General features: G+C 36.9%; 1 protein-coding gene across 1 annotated transcript; it reads right to left on the reverse strand.

Moving 5' to 3' along the window:
• Positions 1-4,048: 4,048 nt before the first annotated feature.
• LOC126980090 (protein lethal(2)essential for life-like) lies at positions 4,049-4,826 on the reverse strand. The gene has a single exon (XM_050829705.1). It carries the CDS (start codon positions 4,734-4,736, stop codon positions 4,194-4,196), a length of 543 nt encoding a protein of 180 aa, XP_050685662.1. The 5' UTR covers positions 4,737-4,826; the 3' UTR covers positions 4,049-4,193.
• Positions 4,827-18,894: the final 14,068 nt, after the last annotated feature.

Below are 18,894 nucleotides of genomic sequence, written 5' to 3' on the forward strand. Positions count from 1 at the left end.
TTTTGTTTCTTATTTTTTGACATATAAGCTGTTGGTAAATATAATTTAAGTAACTTAAAGGAGGGCCATTATTTGGCGTTCTACTGATCACTCAATCGTTTTCTGCGATGCTGGGATAATATTTTTTTATGGAACAGGAGAACAAACGAGCGTACGGGTCCCTTGGTCTTAAGTGATCACCGCCGCCTACATTCTCTTGCAACACCAGAGGAATCGTACGTAGAAGCGTTGCCGGCCTTTAGCCCATGTCGCATCGTCCCGGACACACTGCACAAGGAAGCTGATTCCACAACTTTATAGCACGTGGCAGAAAGTGCCTTGAAAACCACACTGTGGAGGAACACCACACATCCAGATTGTGGGGATGATATCCTAATTTGTGGCGTGTCGTGCAAAGGTGGAATTCAGCGGCAGGAATCAGGCGAAACAGCTTTTCGAAACACTCCCGTGATAAATACGATAGAATACACACAATGAAGCGACGCAATGCCAGGTGACGGAGCCGTTCACAGAGCACTAGGTCAGCGACAATTTGAGCAGCTCTGCGTTATACGCGATCATGATTTGAGCTGATACTGGGGTGCGCCAGACCAGAGATAATAACAATAATATTAATGTATTTCAGTTTTAACAACATGTATACGATTATTAGACTTTCGAATAGCAATCACCTCAAAACTAGTGATGACCCGGTCGTCCCTAGCGTGTCTCCTGCCCGTGTAATGTAAGTAAATAAACCAATCTGTTCAAAATGGCCATTGTTGGCACGTTCTTGTTAACAAACCTCATTTTCAATGGAAATATGTTTGAACCTGAATAACTTTTGAGCCCGAACACCTAGAAACACAAACTTAACGATTATAGCATAAGCCTTTCTTGTCAAGACCTTTCCAACGATATGGGGTTCTGTATTGTGCTTGGTGAAGAATAAAATTTACAACGCGGTATTTGTGCTTTATCCCTACTCATATTATAAATGTGAATGTAAGTTTGTTGGTTACGCTTTTACGCCAGAGCTACAGAACCGATTTTGATGAAATTTAGTACAGCGATAGACTACAGGTTGAGAAAGGACATAGGCTATTATTTATTATTTTATCCTGGAAAAATTTATTGTTCCCGCGGAATACCAATAGTAGGTTTTTTTTGCCATAGCAATCTTCCTCGAAATAAGATTAATATAATATGTTAGGAACGGGAGCGAAAACGGTAACCGGAACTGGAATAGGACATGAGATAATCTTCAATACCACACTTGGTTATTATTTTTATAAACGCTTTATCTACGCGGACGAAGTCAGCTAGTATACTATAATATATTGACATGATGTACTACTCTCGCACGACGACGCAGGTAGTATGTATTTTGATACGTATGTATGTAACGGAATATTTGAATGTGATTTAAATCCACTTCAAAATATCATTTTTTTTTACTTGCACACGTTTCAAGGACCGACGATTTTATCCTAGAATCCTAATCAGGACAAGATAATTAAAAACAAATAATTAAAAAGCATTTGCCAATGAAGGCCTTTCATACTATACCCCACATGACATGGTAAACTTCATTCAAAATTTGAACCACCGTTCCCTACATAAAGTCTTGTTTTTTTAGTGATTTCATTACAAATGTATTATTAGTTCTCAGACTTTCCCTATACTTGTAGTATAAGACGGTATTACTTGCAAATTTTCATAGTTCTAAGTAAAATACACTATATATAATTCCCTTGAGAGTGTCTAAATATAGGTAAGTACGCTTTTTGCAGCATTAACGGCCGCATCTTTTTCTTTACGTTTCATTAGACTGTTGTTGTTGTTTTTGTAAGTTGTTTCAGTATAACAGTAGTGTTTAGACAATTTTGTAACATACTTTGCATGTCAATTGACGAAACATAATGGATTATCAATAATATTATGTTAACATCTTAAATATAATGTTTCCTGCAAATAATATTTCATTTCATTTCATTAGAAGTTCGAGACTGTAGAATTGAGTGGTTCGTTTTATTATTATCATAATATGTTGAATATGATGCAATTTAGGGTACCCAAAATTATAATATTGGCGTTGGATAAAGTATTTAAAGTTAAAGATACGTTTTTATACTGCAATATTTTGTTTTTTTTTATTGTTCAAAATATACAAGAAACAAACTGCTAAACAATTTAAGCCATGAAACTTAAGTGTTTATTTGAGGAATAGCGAGTTCACTTATTCTAAACTTTAAATACTTTAATATTAAATAATTATTATTCCAAAAATATCCAATTAAATTCGAAAACAAAATTACATATAATAACATGACTGAATTAAATAGCAAAGGAGACAAAGCAAAATAAAAACAATAGAAATAATGAAAAAAATAGACTATGAGACACCCAGGCGATGCTCAATAGTAATAGGCGTCTAATACCGAATAATATCCCATGAAATTATTCAATGAAAATATTAACATTCAGTACTAGGTCAAGTCCACGCAGACAAAGTAGCGAACACATATATTTATAACCTTAATAGCAATAGAAATGTATATAATATCGAATAAAGTATACAAGATATCATAATAAAATATTAACGAATATTTAGAGAATTCTATAAATCACATGCTTAATGTTAATTATGTTATTAGCTGGTGCGGCTTGTGAAGCGGCTGAAAGCATGCAAATACAGGGGTCTAGGCTCCGAATATGATTTAGTCCCATTCGGTGTCGAGACCCTTGGTCCGTGGGGTCCTTGTGCTATAAGGCTTATTAAGGAAATAGCAAAAAGGTTAGTCGACATTACAGGAGACTGAAGAGCTGGCAGCTACCTCGGACAAAGAATTAGTCTAGCTATTCAAAGGGGAACGCTGCCAGTATCTTCGGAACCTGCCTAAAGGGACTCCTTTTAATAATATGTTTTGTTATTATATTATATTCTTTAATATTTTTAGTTAGGTTCATTGTTCTAGTACATATATTTTTTTATTTCTGAATATGATATTATTATTACAATAATTACTATTGTAAATATACAGGGTGTCCCAAAGTTATGGGACATGAAGGGAAAGTACCTTAAATATCGAAGATAGGCTATTTTACTGAAAGAAGACTATGTTATTTTTAAAAGTTAGTACTAGAAAATAAGATGAAATTATAAATAAGAATATAAGAATAATAAATAATTTTATTTCAGGCTACAAGGCCCATAACATAGGTAACTTATAGACTATAGTCTAGCACACATATTTATATAACTAAATCTACGTCACAATTTCGCGGCGATTCGAGGCGCGGAACACGAGTCACTCGGCCACAGCTTTATGTCCAGGAAGGTCGATGTATGTTCTAAACATATCATCGGATTTGGTATGGCCGAACTATCGGGCCCCGGCCGGTCCGGTAGCGGACCATATTCGATGATACATCGCATTGTTCATCGCACAAAATTATTATTATTACTGTCCAGACCGTAGCGAGTACGACGCCGGACCAATTGGTGCGAGGCGCCCACAGTGTTTAGGCTGTTATACTGTCATATTACAGCGTTATATTCGAAGCTACTTAAACAGCTGTAATTATTAAAACCTTTTACAACCTACAAGAGCTTAATGTGAATATATTCTACTTTGTATATAATACAGATAAAAATATAGTTCTATGAAGCCCTGGACCTACGGTAATACGTCTAATAATCTATATATATAAATAAATTGCTGTTCGTTAGTCTCGCTAAAACTCGAGAACGGCTGGACCGATTTGGCTAATTTTAGTCTTGAATTATTCGTGGAAGTCCAGAGAAGGTTTAAAAGGTGAATAAATATGAAATGCTCGAAATTAAATAAAAACAACAATTTTGCTTTTCCCCCGTCGTTCAGAAATCAAATTGAAAGAAAAGTTTAAAATGAATAACTTACTAAATTGTCTTTCTAACTTTCTCAGGAGGTAAAAAATAAAGTTAATTTTATATACAGAACAACTGTCTGTCGGGTCAGCTAGTACCTAATAAAAGCTTTATAAGTTTTCTGTTGTAAATAAAGGACAACTTAAAAAAAACAATGAATTACTTCACAAAATTATATATTTCGAGAATCAAATTAATTAACATTATAGCAGTCTTAAGAAATTAATAAACTTTAGCAGTCTTATATTGCAACGGAACTTATAAAAATTATAAAGAGAAAATTTTAAATCCCCACACACGAAATTTATTTTCGTTCCTTCTTGCCTTTCTTCTTCTCCGCAGTATTTTTAATTTCCTTTCTTACAGGACCAGTTTGTTGAATTGGAATACTTTTTTCGTTTTTCAATGCTGATGTTTGTTTCGGTGCAGTGACGGTCAATACGCCATCCGAAGACAATCTGGACTCCACAGCCTCCATATTACATTCTTTGGGCAGAGCGTACCTCCGAACAAACTGTCTGGAGATATATCCGTGCTCATCCTTCTTCTCTTCATGTTTCCCTTCCACAATGATGAAGCCATCAGCCGTTTTAACTGTAATTTCTTCAGGGGCGAAATGCTGCACGTCCAAGTTGAGCTGAAATTTGTCTTTATCGGATTTGATGCTGGAGCCGATGTCGCGAGCTGCAGCAGCTAGCTGTCTCCAAGGTCTGAAGTAATCTCTAGAAACCAAGGGTGCCGCAACAGTTAGAATATCGTCTGGTGTTAAAGCCAATCCAAAGTCCTGATCCAGCAAACGGCTTGGCCCGTAAGGCCAGTCATCCAAAACATATGGAAGCAAAGACATTTTACACGTTTTACAATATAACAAAAATTCGCGACTAGACACTATTATATCACTGAGTATTTACTCCAAGAACTTTGCACTTCGAACGCTTTGTTCAAATTACTTGTGTTTCCCGCGATTGGATTCGCTTTATATAAGATTAATAAGCGCCATCTAGCGATGAGTAGAAAGTTCTAGGTTCTTCTTACACTATCTCTTTCGTTAAAAATAACGCTATTTCTCTCGCACTTTAAGCGACATACGGCGATTTCGCAATATTTCTGGAATTGGATAGTACCTACCACGCATCGGCAAGGACTTCTGTTTGTAAACAAAATAATAAGTATTGAACAATGATATATGCGTATGTACTTACCTATATCACATTAACACAATGATATTATAGTATTACTGGTTATTCTTATATTCTTATTACTGGTTTAGCGCCAATAACTTTTTGTTAAATAGTCATAAAACCAAATATATTAAATTCACCGCGCCAAATGTCAAAAATGTAGATGCGAATATTTTATTAAATGGAGGATTACTCTTGATTCCAAATTGCAGTGGGGCCCCCATATTGAAGGATTGGCGAATAGGCTTAGTTCTGCAGCATATGCGGTTAAGCAAATCAGATGGTTAACTGACATAGATACGGCGAGATTAGTATACCTACTTTAGTTATTTTCATAGTATTATGTCCTATGGTACATTGTTATGGGGCAGTGCGGCCGATATTAATACTATCTTTGTGCTGCAGAAGAGCGCGCTAGATTCGCGCGATTTATAACCTAGGTCCTAAAGAATCATTAAGAGAAAAATTTAAAGAAATAAACATTTTGACTGTTGCTTCTCAATACATTTTTGATAATGCTCTGTATGTTCATAAGCACATTGAAGAATTTTCTAGAAACTGTGACATTCATAATGTTAACACGAGGAACAAACATAAACTTGTTATGCCTACTACTCGGTTGCGTCGAGTTAGTAAGTCTTTTGTTGGGCGATGTATATGCTTGTACAATATGATCCCAGAAAATGTACAAAACAAATGTGTTACGAAATTTAAAAGAATTGTTAAAAAACGTATGTGTGGGAAAGGTTATTATAGCATAAACGATTTTCTTAATGACACCACGGACTGGGAATAAAGCGAACACCCTCAGGCTCTTTAATTATAAATGTTTATTGTACGATATTACATTGTAATCCATATTTTATATTAAAAAAAAAGCCCGCTGAGTTTCTTGCGCCTCTCAGGTCTGAGGCAGTCTCTTTTGAATGGGTGGTAGTTTTTGACGTTCAATAAGTGATTTTAAATCCTATTTTGAATAAAAATATTTGAATTTGAATAACACAGGGTTCTTGATACTATGAATTCTGATTCTTTTTTTATGGAATAGGAGGATAAACGGGCGTACGGGTCACCTGATGTTAAGTGATCATCGCCGCCCACATTCTATTGCAACACCAGAGGAATCACAAGAGCGTTGCCGGCCTTTAAGGAAGGTGTACGCGCTTTTTTTGAAGGTACCCATGTCGTATTGTCCCGGAAACACCGCACAAGGAAGCTCATTCCATAGCTTTGTAGTACGAGGGAGAAAGCTCCTTGAAAACCGCACTGTGGAGGACCGCCACACATCCAGATGGTGGGGATGAAATCCTAACTTGTGGCGTGTCGTGGTTTAACAGCTCTTCAGAACACTCCCCGTGATAAATGCGGTAGAAGACACACAATGAAGCGACGTCAAGACGTCAACGCCAAGAGATCCAGCCGTTCACAGAGCACTGAGTCCCCGACAATTCGAGCTGCTCTACGTTGCACGCGGTCAAATGGATCGAGCAGATACTGGGGTGCGCCAGACCAGAGATGACAGCAATACTGCTCTGACAAGGTTCAATTTACCCCATTCCGCGACCTTCTCGAGAGAGGACTCGATAGAAGATACAAGTTTCTCCCGGCACTGGTCGACGATTTCCAGTGCTGTCATTGATATGCAGAAAGAACAGCGTAGGAGACAGCACAGAGCCTTGGGGCACTCCAGCATTCACAGGCTTCGGGTTCGAGCAATATCTGTCGATAACGACCTGTATGCTACGCCCAGTGAGAAGCTGGAGGTCCACTTGCACAAGCTCTCGGGAAGCCCAAATGATGGAAGTTTTGAGAGGAGCGCCTTGTGCCATACACGATCAAAGGCCTTCGCTATATCCAGGCTAACTGCCAGGCCTTCCCCCTTGCTTTCAATAGCCGCCGCCCATTTATGTGTTAGGTATACCAGAAGGTCACCTGCCGACCGTCCATGGCGAAAGCGGTACTGTCGGTCGTTGATCAACTGGTGACCCTCTAGGTATACTAATAGCTGGCGGCTAATTATGCTCTCCATGATTTTAGAGAGCAGGGAGGTGATAGCAATAGGCCTGTAGTTCGCCGGATCCGAACTGTCTCCTTTTTTTTGGATCGGATGGACAAGGGCTGACTTCCATGAGTCAGGGACTACGCCTTTGGAATAAGAGTGCCGGAATAAACGCGTTAGCACCGGCGTCAACCCAGGGGCACACGTTCTAAGCACGATTGGAGAAATGCCATCCGGCCCGCTCGACTTCCTGTCGTCCAACGAAAACAGAGCTCGCCTAACAGTTTTCTGTCTGAACTGTACTTCAGCCATAGAGCTCTGACACCGCGGGATGGTCGGCAGTGTATTTCCGTTGTCGTCCAGAGTCGAGTTGGAGGCGAAAGGAGCGCACAGGAGCTCGGCTTTCTCTTTTGCCGTATGGGCCAGGGTGTCATTCCTCATGTGCAACGGCGGCATGGACGACTGGTTGAAGTTACCAAGAGCAGCTTTCGACAACGATCAGAACTTGCATGTTCCGGTCGGGTAACTGGAAAGCTGTTCGCCGATTTTGACGACGTGCTTAGACTTCGCACGGGCGATTTGCCGCTTAAAAAATCTGGGGGCACGGTTATATTTCCTCTTAAGAACTTTGCAGTTCGGATCCTTTGTGCCCAGCGGCGCAACCCAAGTTCGATACGCCTGTTTTTTGCAGTTAGATGCTGCTTTAACTGACGCATCGAACCAGGGCTGTGATCTGCCACCGATCGGTACTACAGAGCTTGGTATAAAAATATCCATGCCCTGCAGTATCACATCGGCAACTGCAACGGCGGAGGCACTAGGATCATCCGAAGGGAAACAAACCTTGCCCCAAGAGTAGGATGCAAAAAAGGAACGCATCCTATCCCAATCTGCTGACTTGTAGTGCCAAACGCGGCGGGTCGCTGGTGGTCTGCGACGTTGGCATCGGATAGGCACTACACTCCTGACCAGGCAATGGTCGGACGTTCCGAGAGGGGCGTCGACAAAGACCTGGTAACCATCGGGATGTGTAGTCAGCAGAAGATCTAATAAGGACGGCATGTGGCTATCCACATCCGGGAGCCGCGTTGGCGACTCAACCAATTGGGACAGACCATACGCCAATGCAAAATTATGCACAGATCGCCCTGCGTAGTCTGTGGTACGTGATCCAAGCCATTCGGCATTGTGCCGTTGAAATCACCCAAGACTACGATTTCAGCGGAGGGGATCTGTGCAAGCACGTCGTCAATTGCCGCTTGAACGCAGCCCATGAGATGATCGGTTTATGCGTTACCACTATGGGAGCTGTAGACACACGCATAGATACGGACGCGGTCCTCTAAATCTACGCGGAGCCAGAGAGTAGACAGATCCCTACCCTTAAAATTGCCGAGACGGCGACAGCAGATATCCTCCCTAACGTACACACACACCCCGGCATGAGGCAAAAAATTGTGCTCAATTTTGTACCCGGGGTACGTTAAATATGACGTATCGCTAGGTCGAGATATCTGCGTCTCCATAAGGAAACACAAGGCCGGCTGCGCCGTCTCAAGGTGGTGGTGGATGGCGTTTAAATTGGAGTGAATTCCCCTGATATTGCAAAAGTCCACGTTGAGCGTGGAGCGGGGTGCCGAGGTGTTTCTGCCTCGTTTGTCCTCGGTCATGCGCGGTTCTATGCCCACCCGAGAATACGAAGGGCAGCCCGAGCGAGAGTGCTCGGGGAGGGATTCTCCGGCTCGGGGAGAGCCGGTACCGTCCTGGGGTAATATCTCTTTATGGACCGCTCTCATATTTTGTTGGGGAGGGGGGGGGGGGGGGGGTAAGGGATGGCCACCGGTCCTCGACACTAACCTATGCGAAACATAGCGGCACTAGGCCGCTACTTCACGCCTTTATTCTGTGCGAGTGTGGTAATTAACCCGGACGAGTCTGGCCCGATTGTGCTGACGTTATAAGACGGCAGCGTGACTCTCCCTCTTCTAAAAAGCCCTTAGTCGCCTCTTATGACACCCATGGCCCTGGGACTCCCCTATTCTTTTTACGCCCCGGGGAAAGTACAGATTATAATAATATGTAAATAATATAAAAACCATTGTCTGTTTTTTATACAGTTTTTATACATAAAACTACAATGTATTATGTAGCTGGTAGGCAATTATTGTTTATTTATAGATAGGATACCTTCTATTATACCCACATCCTAATCTTGTCAAAGCCCAAACGTATTAATATTACCTAGGTAGGTATGTAGTCTTAGTAGTACTATGCTGTTTTTCATAGTCAAAAACTAAAGTGAATAGTTTTATTTAGACTACAAGTAAATTGTTGGTATACTATATTACACCATATTAATTAACAGTTATATCTTTACTTACCTATATAAGTAATTTACTTACCTAATTTTACTTAGGTTAATAACGGCGGTGTTTCTGTTTCATGTGAGTTCTGATTTAATTGTAGGGTAATTCTTGCTTATAACAATATAGAAAGAAAAATAGGACATAATAATATACACGCAGGCATAGAATAATAACGCCAAGGATATTGGCTCAGGACGATAGTTTCATTCACACTTCCTGTCAATATAGAAATAATATTATAATTAATGTGTGAGCGTCACGTACTTACATTCGCCAACACGCAAACAGACAGCCAAATAATGTTGCAAGTGAATAGACATTTCCCATTTCTAGAATTTAATAAAAACATCACGTATTTAATTATTGTTGCATCAATTTTTGAAGTGTAAGTAAAGAAGTTCTTTAGAATCGTTGTTTTTTGAAACCCGATGAAACAAAAAAGCGTGACGATAGAGGCGCCGTTCCCAGCTTAGTTTAAGAGAGGACGCTAGCAGCGTTATTCCATACAAACGTATTCCCCTTTTTCTCCTTGGATAATGCTTATATAGAGAGGAGTCATTTTATGTATCATTCGGAGTTTTTTGTCACAAAATCTAGATATGCTAAAGCTATGTCATACACTAAAGCTAGGACATAAGAAAATGTGTCTCTTCAAATATCGTAGAAAATGCCATTTTTATACCGCCCTGTTCAGACGAATACGTAACAAATTTGAAAGTAAGAAAAAAGGAAAACGTAGGGACATAGACTCGTTCTTCGTTCCTGAAAATATTGTATCAGAAATTATTTTTGTAGGTTCAATATTCTAGGGGAATACGAAACCTCTATTTAGTAAAAATTTTGTAGGTAAAATTGATCTGAGCTGCATTTGTCCCTATCGCACTCTTCGGGGGACGGCTGGAGGTGAGGGGCGTTGGTTGGCCAGTCCGGAGTATCACTTATGAGTTATGCACGTAATATATAAAGCATCGCCCAGATACTATGGGTTTGCTTGTCAATTTAGTAGAATTTATTTATGGATAATTTTCGTGAATGTGAGATGTATTGTATGAAGTGTGTGACTGATGATTATATGAATTTATACAGAATCAATCAATATAAGTTACCTACAGATACACAAGCATGTATAAATTATATCTACACGCAACCACAAGTATAAGGGCTCGTTTCCACTGACACGGAGCTGGGCGAAACTGAACTTGAATTGATCAATCACATCTGCTTCCATCAGCGACGTGGAGTAGAGATTTTGAGTAGGTAGACTGTGATTGTTCAACTCATGAACCGATAATGTATATATTTATTTCGATATAAAGGTACTGTAAACATACTAAAATAAAATATGTAATAGGAGGAGGTGCTTATTATTATATACAAAACATAATATAGTTATTTTTAATAAATTAGTCAGCCCTTGTCCATCCGATTCAAAAAAAGGATACCGTTCGGATCCGGCAAACTACAGGCCTATTGCTATTACCCTGCTCTCCAAAATTATGAAGGCAGGCATTTATTTTCTTAAAATTGATTCATTTAGAATTCTTTTAGATGTCATTTCTAATATACTAGATACTACTACCGCTTTGGAAACAAATGGCGCTCTGAGAGAGAAGAAGCGGCGCAAGAAACTCTCCCAGCATTCTTTTATTGCGCTCTTTTCAATAAAAATATATAATTAAATTATATAAAAAATATATAATGAATAGAAAATTGAAAAATATATAATATTGTACAGTCATTTCTATCGCTATAAAATAATCACAATCTCAATCTAGTCCCAGACTGTCCGATCACTTAGATATTCAGCTGTGGAGTAGTAGGATTTACGACGGATCCATTGTTTAATAAAACATTTAAAATTTATAGATAATATATAGATAACAGTGGGTGGGACTTTATTATAGAAGTGTATACAGTTACCCTTAAAGCTATTGTGTATCTGATGATGCCTATTAGAATTAGTTACAAGCAATCCCTTATTTCTAGTGTTATAATAATGTGAAATCACTCTTAAGAGCAAAAAGGTGACGATTTTTGTGAACGTATCTTGAATTTTCATAAATGTACTGACAATGAACAGTCATAACATTTATTTCCTTAAATTTTTCTTTGAGAGACTGTCTATAACCAAGCTGATATATAGCACGAACAGCTCTTTTTTCAGAGCAAACACTATATCTATATCAGCAGCATGACCCCATAGTAAAATACCGTACGTTATGATGCTGTGAAAATAACTGAAGTACATTAATCTAGTGGTCGTAACATTCGTGTACTCTCTAATCTTTCTAACGGCATATGCCACAGAGCTGAGTCTATCTGCTAGATGGGCAATATGTGGACCCCACTGAAGCTTTTTATCTAACGTGATATCCAAAAAGACCGTAGTATCCACAAGTTCCAATCTCTGGTCACTAATAAGTACGTTGGTTTGTACCTCCGCTGCGTTTGGCGTAATTAACCGTAAACACTTTGTTTTTTTACTGTTCAAGTGTAGATTATTCGTCTCAAACCAACGCACTATCTTTGAGAGTGCATTGTTTACCTCGTCATCAATATCTGCACGTCGCTTCACTTTAGAAATAAGTGAAGTATCATCAGCAAACAATACAATCTCATGGCTATCATCCACCACAAACGGTAGATCGTTAATATATATAAGAAACAATAAAGTTTTAGGAGTAAAGTTTCATGGTGAACGCAGTCAAATGCTTTGGACAAATCACAAAAAATGCCCAATGCACCCTGTGACTCTTCCCAGCCGTCAAAGATGTGCTCAATGAGTCTAGTACCCGCATTAATTGTTGATAAGCCCCTAGTGAAACCAAATTTATTTTTATTCATTAATTTTCAAAAATGCATTTCTAGCTGTTGAAGCAAAAGTTTTTCAAAAATTCTACTAAAAACAGGCAGCACTGAAATAGGTCTGAAATTAGCAGGGTCAAAAGAACTGCCCGATTTAAACAAAGGTGTAACTTTGCTGTATTTCATGAGGTCAGGGAACACACCCTCATCTATGCATTCATTAAATATTATTGCTAATTCAGGTGCTATAATGTCAAGTATGTATTTTACAATATTAGTCGAATGGACCCATAGGTCTTTTGTATTTTTTGGGTTAATTAATTTGAAGATTTTTATTATATCGCTACCTGTAACATACTTAAATTTCAATTCAGTGGAAGATACTGGTACGTGTAATTTAAGCATATCATGTGCTGCTTTTAGTGAAGAGTTAAGGTCTTTGGTCGTGATAATCGGGATTTCGGAGAAGTATTTATCAAATTCATTTGTAATTTCTATTTCCGAATTAATAACGCGATTATTCACATTTAAACAGATGGAGATGTTACGGCAATTCGATCTACCAGTTTCATTGTTAATTACACTCCAAGTCGCTTATACTTTATTATTACTGCTTTTAATTTTATCTGCAATGAAACGTGTTTTCGCTTCATGACAAACTACTTTAAAGAGCTTAGAGTATTTTTTACATATATTTTAAATTCTTCACTATTATTGTAATGTTTCTCATAATAAAGGTCATTTAAGCGTTTACGACTTTTGTGGGTACCCATTGTTGTCCAATCATTAAAATAATGTTTGTTGTTTACTGTTACCATTACTGGAGTAAAAATCCTGTCAAATTCCTCACAGAAGGAATTGAAGACTAAGTTATAGTGAAAATTAGCAGTTTCACTACAGTGTAAAAATGGTATCGTATTTACCAAATTATTTCTAAACCTCTCAAGACGGCTACCCGTAACTAATATAATCGTTACCTTTTTTGGTCTGACATTGTCCAATCTTGTATTTACTTTTATAAGTTGCCCACTATGGTCGGACTGAAGATAATTAATTATGAGTTTACTAGTAATAGTAACATTAGTAAAAATATGATCTAAACAGGTTGCTGTTGTAGAAGTGATTCTAGTAGGTTCCTAAAATACATTGAACAAATTAAAACTTTGAAATAAATTTTTATGGCTAGTACAATTGGCCGAAGGTTCAAGCAAAATTATATTAAAATCTCCACACACTATAATTAACTTGCTGGTTTTGCTAAATTTTGATAGTACCTCCTCCATTCTATGTTGGAATTGTTCATATGATGCAGGGGGGGGGGGCGGTATACACTTACAATAATAAATTGCTCTAGTTCTATACAAGCTATCTCAATTAGTTGTTCTAGAGATTAAGAATATCTTTTCTATTTTTACATTTTAATCTATTATTAATAATAATTAGGGAACCTCCATGTATTGCCCTACTTATACAAAACGAACTGACTACTTTATGTTCTCTAAAACTAAACTGGAGCTGATGACTTTTACGCCAATGTTCTGTAATACAATATATCTATATTACAGCAGCTCAAAAACAGTTCAATTTCTAATTCCTTACTTGAGATACCTTGTACATTCCGGTGAACAATATTTATGAGCTGACAGTTTGGTGAATGTTGCCTATTTTGTATGATATTGCAAGAGTTGTCAGTAGTAGGGATTCGCCGGTTCTGGCTCACAGTAGTGGGGATTCGCCGGTTCTGCCTCCCCGGTTCTGGCTCACTTGCCTACGATGCATACTAAAAAAAAAAATAGTTTGGTGTCAAACTGGGGGTTTTGATGTATTTTTCGATATCACTTATAGTTTCAAAGTTAGCTTTTTAAGTTAAACAGATCCATACTAATTACTAATCAGTGGTAATTAACCTAATGATTGGTGAGCGCCTCAATGTTAATTCTATGAATGTGATAGATGTAATTAGTAAATTACCTCTCACATTCGTTACTACGATTAAAACGACAGTTTTATGCTGTGTGTCTTATTTATGTTAAAAGATTATAAAAATAAAGTATATAATAAAACATCGTTCCAGATTGTATCATTTTCAAAATATTTTATGAAATCATTCAAAATCTTCAAATAAATTCTTTACTCTTGTAGTATTGTAGATATACATTCTGCAATTGCTTTGTAAAAACCTCGGCTGGAATCCCTAAGCTGGACGATCATATGAATCGAAGTATTGTCCCATATCATGCTCATCAATGTGTATTGTAACAACCCAGTGAGAGCCTGGCTTATTTTCACTATCTATATCAAGTCAAGTGAAAAAAATCTTTATTCACTGTAAAACTTTTTAAGTTATTTAGTGCAAGTCAGGTTGAAGTACAAAAGTTACAATAGCATACAACAATATTCATTAACAAAATTTAGAAAATTAATTCCAATTATCTTTATCATTCAAATAATCTTTCACATTATAATAGGCCTTGGATGTTAATTTATTTTTTACGATACATTTAAATTTTTTAATAGGTAAGATTTTACTATCATTTGGGAGTTCATTATAAAATATAACACAATCCACTTTAAAATATTAAGATATTTAATTTTACGGAGCCTAGTAGATGGAATTATGTACATCACTGTTCTTTTTAAATTGGCTAATAGGTTCATGAGCGTATAGGAGGTTCTCGTATATGTACTGGCAGTGTACTGTCATAATATTAATTTAACTAAACTTTTCTCTCAATGAATCCCTTGAACGCATTTTATATATTGCTGACAATATAACAGGGCGTAACAACGTATATCGACTATCGGTTTGCTGCGTACATATTATTTTGAATACTGAGATCAAATTTCTTCAAATAATTCTGTATCTCGATTGTATTCATATTAGATTAGAATAAGGTCTTGTCAGTTGAAGGATTGAATATTTATGTGGTTCATGTATTTTATTCATGTATTTAAAAGTTATTGGGTTACAACTTACAATAAAACAAAACATCATTTTATGTACTTATATTAATTCAAAATTATAAGGCAATATAGTAGTAAGTTTAACCAAAAATAATACACAGCCTTACAAACGACCAAACATAAACATAACTGCGGTAATCTATGGAAATATTGTGATTTTTATCAATTTTATTCTATAAGAGCTTATTCAAAACGAACTTTGGTTTTTGAAATATGTAACTTGAGTTAAGTGATATAGCTCTGTGTCATTATCTTGATGTAACAAATTTTGAGATAAATAAAATAAACTTTGGTTTCTGTGATTACTTCCTTTCGTGAATATATCAACAATCCGACCATCAGACTTCCTCATCAGATCATTAATTATTATTAGGATTAGTTTAAGATTTTTTCCGTCAAACATATTATAGAGATCAGGCAGTTATATCTTGAAAGTAATTAACATGGTTGAGATTTTATAAAGGTTGCTATATATCATCAAAGCATCAAGTGATTTAGATAAAATTTGTGTCACTGACATCATTCAAAAATTTTATAAAATTATTTGCGAAAACTGATTATCCACACCCACACACAATGCAACTTCTACTACAAAAAAGGTTTCAAATAATATAATGAGACGATTTATTGTTAAACAACCATTTATTGATTATATTTAAATATAATAATTTATAAGTAAACCAATATATAGTACCTACATCGTAACTTACTCCACATTATTAGTAGTTAGTTAGTTATGTATCTAATCTATTCTTTTCAAAAAAATTAATTCAACCTTAAAACTTATATAATATTTATTTTATTTTATGATGACTCCAAGCTAAGGTATCAATATAATTTGCTTAGATATACAGTTTGGTATGACAAACTATATTTATTTATTCGTTGAGTGAAAATATTATGCTTAATGACTTAAATCTATGCATTGAACAATATTCATTCTTATTTTTAAAAAAAGGCATATCTTATAATTTTCCATTTTCATATACTTACTTAGTAACACTTTTATTAAATTTGAATGTGAATTGTCCAACAATAACTAATACATGCGTTTACATCTAAGTACTAGGAATTCATTAAATACGAGTAATGTAGTGCTACCGGCGATGCTCATATCGAAGAGATTCCTCAAATAGATATCATACCATTTTTGATAGAGATATTCAGTAGTTAGGAAGAACAATTTCGGGTAAAGAACTTTAGGTGTGCCAATATGGGCCCCTCACACGCGCACACACAGAAATTACAAAATATTGATAGAAATTTAAAATTCAAACAAAGTTCAAACAAACTTTCACTAGTTAAATAAGTTTCGAAATAGATTAAAATTATTGTACACTGATTTATAAAAAATTTACACGGATATAAAACTTGATTTACATTTGCGTTTCTAAACCTCTGATTACAGAAAAAATTGTTTGCTATCCAAAAGTCAATTAAAAGAAGTGCGGTACCATAATTATAAAGATGAAAACAAAGTTAACATATTTAATGAATTCCTAGTACTTAGATGTAAACGCATGTATTAGTTATTGTTGGACAATTCACATTCAAATTTAATAAAAGTGTTACTAAGTAAGTATATGAAAATGGAAAATTATAAGATATGCCTATTTGAAAATAAGAATGAATATTGTTCAATGCATAGATTTAAGTCATTAAGCATAATATTTTCACTCAACGAATAAATAAATATAGTTTGTCATACCAAACGGTATATCTAAGCAAATTATATTGATACATTAGCTTGGAGTCATCATAAAATAAAATAAATATTATATAAGTTTTAAGGTTGAATTAATTTTTTTGAAAAGAATAGATTAGATACATAACTTGTGGAGTAAGGTACGATGTAGGTACTAAATATTGGTTAACTTATAAATTATTATATTTAAATATAATCAATAAATGGTTGTTTAACAATAAATCGTCTCATTATATTATTTGAAACCATTTTTAAAGTTGAAGTTGCATTGTGTGTGGGTGTGGGTAATCAGTTTTCGCAAATAATTTTATAAAATTTTTGAATGATGTCAGTGACACAAATTTTATCTAAATCACTCGATGCTTTGATGATATATAGCAACCTTTATAAAATCTCAACCATGTTAATTACTTTCAAGATATAACTGCCTGATCTCTATAATATGTTTGACGGAAAAAATCTTAAACTAAAGTATTGTCCCATGACAATACTTCGATTCATATGATCGTCCAGCTTAGGGATTCCAGCCGAGGTTTTTACAAAGCAATTGCAGAATGTATATCTACAATACTACAAGAGTAAAGAATTTATTTGAAGATTTTGAATGATTTCATAAAATATTTTGAAAATGATACAATCTGGAACGATGTTTTATTATATACTTTATTTTTATAATCTTTTAACATAAATAAGACACACAGCACAAAACTGTCGTTTTAATCGAATCGAATGTGAGAGGTAATTTACTAATTACATCTATCACATTCATAGAATTAACATTGAGGCGCTCACCAATCATTAGGTTAATTACCACTGATTAGTAATGAGTATGGATCTGTTTAACTTAAAAAGCTAACTTTGAAACTATAAGTGATATCGAAAAACGGATCAGCGCAATCGCTCGGAAATACATCAAAACCCCCAGTTTGACACCAAACTTTTTTTTTTTTAGTAGGCATCGTAGGCAAGTGAGCCAGAACCGGGGAGCCAGAACCGGCGAATCCCTACTACTGTTGTCCTCCCTTGTCGAATATGGAGAGCATAATTAGCCGCCAGCTCTTGGTATACCTAGAAGGTCACCAGGTGATCAACGACCGACAATTCGGCTTTCGCCATGGTCGGTCGGCAGGTGATTTTCTGGTATACCTAACACATAGATGGGCGGCGGCTGTTGAAAGCAAGGGGGAAGGCCTGGCCGTTAGCCTGGATATAGCGAAGGCCTTTGATCGTGTATGGCACAAGGCGCTCCTCTCAAAACTTCCATAATTTGGACTTCCTGAGAGCTTGTGCAAGTGGACCTCCAGCTTCCTCACTGGGCGCAGCATAGAGGTCGTTGTTGACGGATATTGCTCGAACCCGAAGCCCGTGAATGCTGGATTGCCCCAAGGCTGTGTGCTATCTCCCACGCTGTTTCTTCTGCATATCAATGATATGTTGGACACCTCCAACATACATTGCCTAAAAGCCTCGCCTAGTATCGGAATACTGGGTCTCGAAATCTCGAGCGATTCCCAATTTCGTGGCCATCTGGAGGGCAAAGCCAAATTGGCTTTGAAGAAACTGGGCGTCATTAATAGAGCACGGCAATACTTCAAGCTGGCCCACATTCTAGCGCTCTACAAAGCGCAGGTCCAGCCACACATGGAGTATTGCTGTCATCTCTGGTCTGGCGCACCCCAGTATCAGCTCGATCCATTTGACCGCGTGCAACGTAGAGCAGCTCGAATTGTCGGGGACCTAGTGTTCTGTGAACGGCTGGATCACTTGGCGTTGCGTAGAGATCTCGCTTCATTGTGTGTCTTCTACCGCATTTATCACGGGGAGTGTTCCGAAGAGCTGTTTAACCTGATTCCTGCCGCCGAATTCCACCTTCGCACGACTCGCCACAAGTTAGGATATCATCCCCACCATCTGGATGTGTGGCGGTCCTCCACAGCGCGGTGTTCAAGGAGCTTTCTTCCACGTACTACAAAGCTGTGGAATGA

The sequence above is a fragment of the Leptidea sinapis genome, chromosome 4 (genome assembly GCF_905404315.1).
Source record: "Leptidea sinapis chromosome 4, ilLepSina1.1, whole genome shotgun sequence".
NCBI classification, from domain to species: Eukaryota; Metazoa; Arthropoda; class Insecta; order Lepidoptera; family Pieridae; genus Leptidea; species Leptidea sinapis.

Excerpts from the sequence above, each read along its gene's own strand:
- LOC126980090 (XM_050829705.1), bottom strand. The coding sequence starts at position 4,736 with ATGTCTTTGCTTCCATATGTTTTGGATGACTGGCCTTACGGGCCAAGC.